This window comes from Oncorhynchus gorbuscha, unplaced genomic scaffold, assembly GCF_021184085.1.
Source record: "Oncorhynchus gorbuscha isolate QuinsamMale2020 ecotype Even-year unplaced genomic scaffold, OgorEven_v1.0 Un_scaffold_383, whole genome shotgun sequence".
In the NCBI taxonomy this organism is placed as follows: Eukaryota; Metazoa; Chordata; class Actinopteri; order Salmoniformes; family Salmonidae; genus Oncorhynchus; species Oncorhynchus gorbuscha.
The window spans coordinates 419,630-434,629 of NW_025745232.1; the positions used below are offsets into that span (position 1 = coordinate 419,630).

The window sequence follows — 15,000 nt, forward strand, 5'->3', positions numbered from 1 at the left end:
TACTCCACACTACTCTATTCTACTCTAGTCTATTCTACTCTATTCTACTCTACTCTACAATATTCTTCTCTATTCTACTCTACTCTATTCTACACTATTCTACTCTACTCTATTCTACTCTATCATGCTCTACTCTAGTCTACTCTATTCTAAACTATTCTACTCTACTCTATTCTACTCTACTATATTCTACACTACTATACTCTATTCTATTCTACTCTACTCTATTATGCTCTATTCTAGTCTATTCTACTCTACTATATTATGCTCTATTCTAGTATACTCTATTCTACTCTACTCCGTTTGACTCTATTCTACTCTAGTCTATTCTACTCTATTCTACTCTACTCTATTATGCTCTATTCTAGTCTACTCTATTCTAAACTATTCTACTCTATTATGCTCTATTCTAGTCTACTCTATTCTAAACTATTCTACTCTATTATGCTCTATTCGTGTCTACTCTATTCTAAACTATTCTACTCTATTATACTCTATTCTACTCTACTCTATTCTAAACTATTCTACTCTATTATACTCTATTCTATTATACTCTACTCTATTATACTCTACTCTATTCTTCTCTATTCTACTCTACTCTACTCTATTCTAATATACTATATTCTACTCTATTCTACTCTACTCTACTCTATTATGCTCTATTCTACTCTACTCTATTCTACTCTACTCTATTATACTCTATTCTAGTCTACTCTACTCTATTATACTCTACTCTATTCTTCTCTATTCTACTCTACTCTACTCTATTATACTCTATTCTAGTCTACTCTACTTGTCTACTTGTCCTAATATCTCCCTGAAGATCTAATTACTTGTCCCAATATCTCCCTGTAGATCTAATTACTTGTCCTAATATCTCCCAGAATGTCTAAATACTTGTCCTAATATCTCCCAGAATGTCTAACTACTTGTCATAATATCTCCCAGAATGTCTAATTCATTGTCCTAATATATCCCAGAATGTCTAATTACTTGTCCTAATATCACCATGAAGATCTAAATACTTGTCCTAATATCTCCCAGAATGTCTAATTCATTGTCCTAATATATCCCAGAATGTCTAATTACTTGTCCTAATATCACCATGAAGATCTAAATACTTGTCCTAATATCTCCCAGAATGCCTAAATACTTGTCCTAATATCTCCCAGAATGCCTAAATACTTGTCCTATTATGTCCCAGAATGTCTAATTACTTGTCCTAATATCCACATGGCGATCTAATTACTTGTCCTAATATATCCCAGAATGTCTAATTACTTGTCCTAATATCCCCTTGGCGATCAAATTACTTGTCCTAATATCTCCCAGAATGTCTAATTTCTTGTCCTAATATCTCCCAGAATGTCTAATTACTTGTCCTAATATCACCATGAAGATCTAATTACTTGTCCTAATATCTCCCAGAATGTCTAATTACTTGTCCTAATATCACCATGAAGATCTAATTACTTGTCCTAATATATCCCAGAATGTCTAATTACTTGTCCTAATACCTCCCAGAATGTCTAATAACTTGTCCTAATATCACCATGGCGATCTAATTACTTGTCCTAATATATCCCAGAAGACCTAAATACTTCTCCTAATATCTCCCAGAATGCCTAACTACTTGTCCTAATATCTCCCAGAATGTCTAACTACTTGTCCTAATATCTCCCAGAATGTCTAACTACTTGTCCTAATATCTCCCAGAATGTCTAAATACTTGTCCTAATATCCCCATGACGACCTAATTACTTGTCCTAATATCTCCCAGAATGTCTAATTACTTGTCCTAATATCCCCATGACGATCTAATTACGTGTCCTAATATCTCCCTGAATGTCTAATTACTTGTCCTAATATCTCCCAGAATGTCTAATTACTTGTCCTAATATCTCCCAGAATGTCTAAATACTTGTCCTAATATCACCATGAAGATCTAATTACTTGTCCTAATATCTCCCAGAATGCCTAAATACTTGTCCTAATATCTCCCAGAATGTCTAATTACTTGTCCTAATATCACCATGGCGATCTAATTACTTGTCCTAATATCTCCCAGAATGTCTAATCACTTGTCCTAATATCACCATGAAGATCTAATTACTTGTCCTAATATCACCATGAAGATCTAATTACTTGTCCTAATATATCCCAGAAGACCTAAATACTTGTCCTAATATCTCCCTGCATGTCTAACTACTTGTCCTAATATCTCCCTGCATGTCTAACTACTTGTCCTAATATCTCCCTGCATGTCTGACCATCCAGTGACATTGCAGTGTGTTGTCTCCCCCACCAGGTGAGATCCGCATGGTGTTCGTCCTCTACAGGAACCTGGGCTCCTACCTGTCTACAGATAATGCCAGTGTTGGTCTGGGCAGCGAGGCTCTCTATCCTAACTACTCTGTCATAGTCAACTCTCCTGTTATTACTGCTTCTATCAACAAGGAGAGCAACAAGGTCTATCTGTCTGAACCGGTGGTCTTCACTGTCAAACACCTGCAGGTATATATACCGGAGAATATGCACGGCTTACACACACACACACACACACACACACACACACACACACACACACACACACACACACACACACACACACACACACACACACACACACACACACACACACACACACACACAGACACACATACACACACAGACACGCACACACACACACACACACACACATACACACACACAGACACAACCAGTTTCCCTGTCTGAACCAGTGAGCTTCCCTGTGAGGAAGGGAGGTGATACTGTACACATAGATGAATGTTAACGGACACCATTCAATACCACTGTTTTGTCACGAGGACGAATAGTATGGATGCAGCATTTATGGATATACAACCACACCATAACACACAACCACACCATAACACACAACAACACCATATCAAAAAACCACACCATATCACACAACCACACCATAACACACAACCACACCATAACACACAACCACACCATAACACACAACCACACCATAACACACAACCACACCATAACACACAACCACACCATAACACACAACCACACCATAACACACAACCACACCATAACACACAACCACACCATAACACACAACAACACCATATCACACAACCACACCATATCACACAACCACACCATAACACACAACCACACCATAACACACAACCACACCATATCACACAACCACACTATAACAAACAACCACACCATAACACACAACCACGCCATAACACACAACCACACCATAACACACAACCACACCATAACACACAACCACACCATAACACACAACCACACCATAACACCCAACCACACCATATCACACAACCACACCATATCACACAACCACACCATAACACACAACCACACCATAACACACAACCACACCATAACACCCAACCACACCATAACACACAACCACACCATAACACACAACCATAACACAAAACCACACCATAACACACAACCACACAACCACACCATATCACACAACCACACCATAACACACAACCACACCATAACACACAACAACACCATAACACACAACCACACCATATCACACAAACACACCATAACACACAACAACACCATAACACACAACCACACCATAACACACAACCACACCATAACACACAACCACACCATAACACACAACCACACCATATCACACAACCACACCATATCACACAACCACACCATAACACACAACCACACCATAACAGACAACCACACCATAACACACAACCACACCATAACACACAACCACACCATAACACACAACCACACCATAACACACAACCACACCATAACACACAACCACACCATAACACACAACCACACCATAACACACAACCACACCATAACACACAACCACACCATATCACACAACCACACCATAACACACAACCACACCATAACACACAACCACACCATATCACACAACCACACTATAACAAACAACCACACCATAACACACAACCACACCATAACACACAACCACACCATAACACACAACCACACCATAACACACAACCACACCATATCACACAACCACACCATAACACACAACCACACCATAACACACAACCACACCATATCACACAACCACACTATAACACACAACCACACCATAACACACAACCACACCATAACACACAACCATAACACAAAACCACACCATAACACACAACCACACAACCACACCATATCACACAACCACACCATAACACACAACCACACCATAACACACAACAACACCATAACACACAACCACACCATATCACACAAACACACCATAACACACAACAACACCATAACACACAACCACACCATAACACACAACCACACCATAACACACAACCACACCATATCACACAACCACACCATATCACACAACCACACCATATCACACAACCACACCATAACACACAACCACACCTTAACACACAACCACACAACCACACCATAACACACAACCACACCATATCACACAACCACACCATATCACACAACCACACCATATCACACAACAACACCATAACACACAACCACACCTTATCACACCATAACACACAACCACACCATATCACACAACCACACAACCACACCATAACACACAACCATAACACACAACCACACAACCACACCATAACACACAACCACACCATAACACACAACCACACCATAACACACAACCACACCATAACACACAACCATAGCACACAACCATAACACACAACCACACCATAACACACAACCACACCATATCACACCATAACACACAACCAAAACACACGACCACACCATAACACACAACCACACCATAACACTCAACCACACCATATCACACACACAACCATAACACACAGCCACACCATAACACACAACCACACCATAACACACAACCACACCATATCACACAACCACACCATAATACACATCCACACCATAACACACACACAACCACACTATAACACACAACCACACAACCACACCGTAACACACAACCACACCATAACACACAACCACACCATAACACACAACCACACCATAACGCACAACCACACCATAACACACAACCACACCATATCACACAACCACACCATAACACACAACCACACCATAACACACAACCACACCATAATACACAACCACACCGTAACACACAACCACACCACAACACACAACCACACCATATCACACAACCATAACACAAAACCACACCATAACACACAACCACACCATAACACACAACCATAACACACAACCACACCATAACACACAACAACACCATAATACACAACCACACCGTAACACACAACCACACCGTAACACACAACCACACCATATCACACAACCATAACACACAACCACACCATAACACACAACCACACCATATCACACAACCACACCATATCACACAACCATAACACAAAACCACACCATAACACACAACCACACCATATCACACAACAACAACACACAACCACACCATATCACACAACCACACCATAATACACAACCACACCATAACACACAACCACACCATAACACACAACCACACAACCACACCATAACACACAACCACACCATATCACACAACCACACCATAACACACAACCACACCATAACACACAACCACACCATATCACACAACCACACCATATCACACAACAACAACACACAACCACACCATAACACACAACCACACCATAACACACAACCACACCATAACACACAACCATAACACACAACCACACCATAACACACAACCACACCATATCACACAACCACACCATATCACACAACCACACCATAACACACAACCATAACACACAACCACACCATAACACACAACCACACCATAACACACAACCACACCATATCACACAACCACACCATAACACACAACCATAACACACAACCACACCATAACACACAACCACACCATAACACACAACCACACCATATCACACAACCACACCATATCACACAACCACACCATAACACACAACCATAACACACAACCACACCATAACACACAACCACACCATAACACACAACCACACCATAACACACAACCACACCATAACACACAACCACACCATAACACACAACCACACCATATCACACAAACATAACACACAACAACACCACAACACACAACCACACCATATCACACAACCACACCATAACACACAACCATAACACACAACCACACCATAACACACAAACATAACACACAACCACACCATAACACACAACCACACCATAACACACAACCACACCATAACACACAACCACACCATAACACACAACCACACCATATCACACAACCACACCATAACACACAACCACACCATAACACACAACCACACCATATCACACAACCACACCATATCACACAACCTCACCATAACACACAACCACACCATAACACACAACCACACCATATCACACAACCTCACCATAACACACAACCTCACCATAACACACAACCACACCATAACACACAACCACAACACACAACCACACCATAACACAACCACACCATAACACACAACCACAACACACAACCACACCATAACACACAACCACACCATAACACACAACATCACAACTACACCATATCACACAACCACACCATAGCACACAACCATAACACACAACCACACCGTAACACACAACCACACCATAACACACAACCACACCATAACACACAACCACACCATAACACACAACCACACCATATCACACAACCACACCATATCACACAACCACACCATAACACACAACCACACCGTAACACACAACCACACCATAACACACAACAACACCATAACACACAACCATAACACACAACCACACCATAACACACAACCACACCATATCACACAACAACACCATAACACACAACCATAACACACAACCACACCATAACACACAACCACACCATATCACACAACAACACCATAACACACAACAACACCGTAACACACAACCATAACACACAACCACACCATATCACACAACAACACCATAACACCATAACACACAACCACACCGTAACACACAACCACACCGTAACACACAACCACACCATAACACACAACCACACCATAACACACAACCACACCATAACACACAACCACACCATATCACACAACAACACCATAACACACAACCACACCATAACACACAACCATAACACACAACCACCCCATAACACACAACCACACCATAACACACAACCACACCATAACACACAACCACACCATAACACACAACCACACCATATCACACAACAACACCATAACACACAACCACACCATAACACACAACCATAACACACAACCACCCCATAACACACAACAACACCATATCACACAACCACACCATAACACACAACCATAACACACAACCATAACACACAACCACACCATAACACACAACCACACCATAACACACAACCACACCATAACACACAACCACACCATAACACACAACCACACCATATCACACAACAACACCATAACACACAACCACACCATAACACACAACCATAACACACAACCACCCCATAACACACAACCACACCATAACACACAACCACACCATAACACACAACCACACCATAACACACAACCACACCATATCACACAACAACACCATAACACACAACCACACCATAACACACAACCATAACACACAACCACCCCATAACACACAACAACACCATATCACACAACCACACCATAACACACAACCATAACACACAACCATAACACACAGCCACACCATAACACACAACCACACCATAACACACAACCACACCATATCACACAACCACACCATAATACACATCCACACCATAACACACACACAACCACACTATAACACACAACCACACAACCACACCGTAACACACAACCACACCATAACACACAACCACACCATAACACACAACCACACCATAACACACAACCACACCACAACCACACCATAACACACAACCACACCATAACACACAACCACACCATACACACAACCAACCATAACACACAACCACACCATAACACACAACCACACCATAATACACAACCACACCGTAACACACAACCACACCACAACACACAACCACACCATAATATCACACAACCATAACACAAAACACCACACCATAACACACAACCACACCATATCACACAACAACACCATAACACACACCAACCATAACACACAACCACACCATAACACACAACCACACCATATCACACAACAACACCATAACACACAACAACACCGTAACACACAACCATAACACACAACCACACCATAACACACAACAACATAACACACAACCACACCATAACACACAACCACACCATAACACACAACCACACCGTAACACACAACCACACCATAACACACAACCACACCATAACACACAACACACCATAACACACACCATAACACACAACCACACCACCATAACACACAACCACACCATAACACACAACCATAACACACAACCACCCCATAACACACAACCACACCATAACACACAACCACACCATAACACACAACCACACCATAACACACAACCATAACACACAACCACCCCATAACACACAACAACACCATATCACACAACCACACCATAACACACAACCACACCATAATACACAACCACACCGTAACACACAACCACACCACAACACACAACCACACCATATCACACAACCATAACACAAAACCACACCATAACACACAACCACACCATATCACACAACAACACCATAACACACAACCATAACACACAACCACACCATAACACACAACCACACCATATCACAACCACACCATAACAACAACACCATAACACACAACCACACCATAACACACAACCACACCATAACACACAACCACACCATAACACACAACAACACCATAAAACACCATAACACACAACCACACCATAACACACAACCACACCATAACACACAACACCATAACACACAACCACACCATAACACACAACCACACCATAACACACAACCACACCATAACACACAACCACACCATAACACACAACCACACCATAACACACAACCACACCATAACACACAACCACACCATAACACACAACCACACCATAAACACAACCACACCATAACACACAACCACACATAACAACAAACACAACCATAACACACAACCACCATAACCATAACACACAACACAACACCATAACACACAACCACACCATAACACAACAACCATAACACACAACCATAACACACAACCATAACACACAATAACACACATAAACCACACCATAACACACAACCACACACCATAACACACAACCACACCATAACACACAACCACACATAACACACAACCTCACAACCACACCATAACACACAACCTCACAACCACACCATAACACACAACACACACCATAACACACAACCACACCATATCACACAACCACACCATAACACACAACCACACCATAACACACAACCTCACAACCACACCATAACACACAACCTCACAACCTCACCATAACACACAACCTCACCATAACACACAACCACACCATAACACACAACCTCACAACCACACCATAACACACAACCTCACAACCACACCATAACACACAACCACACCATAACACACAACCTCACAACCACACCATAACACACAACCTCACAACCTCACCATAACACACAACCTCACCATAACACACAACCTCACAACCACACACAACCTCACCATACACACACAACCTCACCATAACACACAACCACACCATAACACACAACCACACCATAACACACAACCTCACCATAACACACAACCTCACCATAACACACAACCTCACCATAACACACAACCTCACCATAACACACAACCACACCATAACACACAACCTCACAACCACACCATATCACACAACCACCCCATAACACACAACCACACCATATCACACAACCACACCATAACACACAACCACACCATAACACACAACCTCACCATAACACACAACCACACCATAACACACAACCACACCATAACACACAACCTCACAACCACACCATAACACACAACCACACCATAACACACAACCACACCATAACACACAACCACACCATAACACACAACCTCACAACCACACCATAACACACAACCACACCATAACACACAACCACACCATAACACACAACCACACCATATCACACAACCACACCATAACACACAACCACACCATAACACACAACCACACCATATCACACAACCACACCATAACACACAACCTCACCATAACACACAATCTCACCATAACACACAACCACACCATATCACACAACCACACCATAACACACAACCTCACCATAACACACAACCTCACCATAACACACAACCACACCATAACACACAACCACACCATAACACACAACCACACCATAACACACAACCACACCATAACACACAACCACACAACCTCACCATAACACACAACCTCACCATAACACACAACCTCACCATAACACACAACCTCACCATAACACACAACCACACCATAACACACAACCTCACCATAACACACAACCTCACCATAACACACAACCTCACCATAACACACAACCTCACCATAAACACACAACCATCACCATAACACACACACACCACACCATAACACACAACCACACCATAACACACAACCACACCATAACACACAACCTCACACACACAACCACACCATAACACACAACCACACCATAACACACAACCTCACAACCACACCATAACACACAACCACACCATAACACACAACCTCACCATAACACACAACCACACAACCACACCATAAACACAACCACACCATAACACACAACCATATAACACACAACCACACCATAACACACAAACACACAACCACACCATAACACACAACCACACAACCACACCATAACACACAACCACACAACCACACCATAACACACAACCACACCATAACACACAACCACACCATAACACACAACCACACCATAACACACAACCACACCATAACACACAACCACACCATAACACACAACCTCACCATAACACACAACCTCACCATAACACACAACCACACCATAACACACAACCATAACACACAACCTCACCATAACACACAACCACACCATAACACACAACCATAACACACAACCTCACCATAACACACAACCACACCATAACACACAACCTCACCATAACACACAACTCACCATAACACACAACCACACCATAACACACAACCTCACAACCACACCATAACACACAACCACACCATAACACACAACCACACCATAACACACAACTCACCATAACACACAACCATAACACACAACCTCACCATAACACACAACCTCACCATAACACACAACCTCACAACCTCACCATAACACACAACCACACCATAACACACAACCACACCATAACACACAACCACACCATAACACACAACCTCACCATAACACACAACCTCACAACCACACCATAACACACAACCTCACCATAACACACAACCTCACAACCTCACCATAACACACAACCACACCATAACACACAACCACACCATAACACACAACCACACCATAACACACAACCTCACCATAACACACAACTCACCATAACACACAACCTCACCATACCATAACACACAACCACACCATAACACACAACCTCACCATAACACACAACCACACCACACCAACACACAACCACACCATAACACACAACCTCACCATAACACACAACCTCACCATAACACACAACCTCACCATAAACACAACCAACCATCACAACCACACCATAACACACAACCTCACCATAACACACAACCTCACCATAACACACAACCTCACCATAACACACAACCTCACCATAACACACAACCTCAACCTCACCATAACACACAACCTCACCATAACACACAACCTCACCATAACACACAACCTCACAACCACACCATAACACACAACCTCACCATAACACACATAACACACAACCTCACCATAACACACAACCTCACCATAACACACAACCTCACCATAACACACAACCTCACCATAACACACAACCACACCATAACACACAACCACACCATAACACACAACCACACCATAACACACAACCACACCATAACACACAACCACACCACACACACAACACCATAACACACAACCACACCATAACACACAACCTCACCATAACACACAACCACACCATAACACACAACCACACCATAACACACAACCACACCATAACACACAACCACACCATAACACACAACCACACCATAACACACAACCACACCATAACACACAAACACCATAACACACAACCACACCATAACACACAACCACACCATAACACACAACCACACCATAACACACAACCACACCATAACACACAACCTCACCATAACACACAACACACCATAACACACAACCACACCATAACACACAACCACACCATAACACACAACCACACCATAACACACAACCACACCATAACACAACCACACCATAACACACAACCACACCATAACACACAACCTCACCATAACACACAACCTCACCATAACACACAACCTCACCACACTCACCATAAACACACACCATAACACACAACCTCACCATAACACACAACCTCACCATAACACACAACCATAACACACAACCTCACCATAACACACAACCTCACCATAACACACAACCACACCATAACACACAACCTCACCATAACACACAACCTCACCATAACACACAACCTCACCATAACACACAACCTCACCATAACACACAACCTCACCATAACACACAACCTCACCATAACACACAACCACACCATAACACACAACCTCACCATAACACACAACCTCACCATAACACACCATAACACACAACCTCACCATAACACACAACCTCACCATAACACACAACCTCACCATAACACACAACCATAACACACAACCTCACCATAACACACAACCTCACCATAACACACAACCATAACACACAACCTCACCATAACACACAACCACACCATAACACACAACCTCACCATAACACACAACCTCACCATAACACACAATAACACACAACCTCACCATAACACACAACCTCACCATAACACACAACCATAACACACACAACCTCACCATAACACACAACCACACCATAACACACAACCATAACACACAACCTCACCATAACACACAACCTCACCATAACACACAACCACACCATAACACACAACCTCACCATAACACACAACCTCACCATAACACACAACCTCACCATAACACAACCTCACCATAACACAACCTCACCATAACACACAACCTCACCATAACACACAACCTCACCATAACACACAACCTCACCATAACACACAACCTCACCATAACACACAACCTCACCATAACACACAACCTCACCATAACACACAACCTCACCATAACACACAACCATAACACACAACCTCACCATAACACACAACCTCACCATAACACACAACCATAACACACAACCATAACACACAACCATAACACACAACCACACCATAACACACAACCTCACCATAACACACAACCATAACACACAACCTCACCATAACACACAACCATAACACACAACCTCACCATAACACACAACCTCACCATAACACACAACCAAACCATAACACACAACCTCACCATAACACACAACCTCACCATAACACACAACCTCACCATAACACACAACCATAACACACAACCTCACCATAACACACAACCATAACACACAACCTCACCATAACACACAGCCACACCATATCACACAACCACACCATAACACACAACCACACCATAACACACAACCTCACCATAACACACAACCTCACCATAACGCGTTCAGAAACACTGATACAAATGTTCCACACCAACAGCTTGCTAGCACTTTACAGCAAAACAGTTGTTGTGGACAAGTCTGCTTAGCAACATGCAGACCTTCAGCAGGACCGCAAGACACACAGACACATATTGACTCATTCAGTGTCACGTATCCTTCTGTCTGTTTATCACTTGTCCTCTCAAACATTCTGTTCCCCTCCCTCCCCACTATCTCCCTCTCTCGCTCCCCCACTATCTCTCTCTCTCTCTCTCTGTCTCCCCCTACCTCTCCTCTCCTCTCTCTCTCTCTCTCTCTCTCTCTCTCTCTCTCTGTCTCTCCCCCTACCCTCCTCCTCTCTCTCTCTCTCTCTCTCTGTCTCTCCCCCTACCTCTCCTCTCCTCTCTCTCTGTCTCTCCCCGTACCTCTCCTCTCCTCTCTCTCTGTCTCCCCCTACCTCTCCTCTCCTCTCTCTCTGTCTCCCCCTACCTCTCCTCTCTCTCTCTCTCTCTCTCTCTCTCTCTCTCTCTCTCTCTCTCTCTCTCTCTCTCTCTCTGTGTCTCTCCCCTACCTCTCTTCTCCTCTCCTCTCTCTCTCTCTCTCTCTCTCTCTCTCTCTCTCTCTCTCTCTCTCTCTCTCTCTCTCTGTCTCTCCCCCTACCTCTCCTCTCTCTCTGTCTCCCCCCTACCTCTCCTCTCCTCTCTCTCTGTCTCCCCCCTACCTCTCCTCTCTCTCTCTCTCTCTCAGCATTCGGAGGAGAACTTCAACCCCAACTGTTCTTTCTGGAGTTATTCCAAGCGGTCCATGACCGGGTTCTGGTCCAGTCAGGACTGTCGACTACTGGACACCAACAGAACACACACCACCTGCTCCTGTACTCATCTGACCAGCTTTGCTGTGCTGATGGCACACGTTGAAGTCAAGGTAGGTCAGAGATTGACTAGTCATGTCTGGGCCTGCTGTACTGATGGCACACATTGAAGTCAAGGTAGGTCAGAGATTGACTAGTCATGTCTGGGCCTGCTGTACTGATGGCACACATTGAAGTCAAGGTAGGTATGGTAGA

The 15,000-nt window shown here is 43.0% G+C and overlaps 1 protein-coding gene across 5 annotated transcripts in view; it reads left to right on the top strand.

The window, feature by feature from the left end:
- LOC124018038 (adhesion G protein-coupled receptor L3-like) overlaps positions 1 to 15,000 on the top strand; it is a 177,300-nt gene that overhangs the window by 128,679 nt on the left and 33,621 nt on the right. For all 5 annotated transcript variants that reach the window (XM_046333298.1, XM_046333294.1, XM_046333296.1 and 2 more), the window contains 2 exons: positions 2,309 to 2,514; positions 14,682 to 14,858. In XM_046333298.1, the coding sequence (XP_046189254.1) occupies positions 2,309 to 2,514; positions 14,682 to 14,858 (383 nt within the window). The remainder of the gene's footprint in view (positions 1 to 2,308; positions 2,515 to 14,681; positions 14,859 to 15,000) is intronic.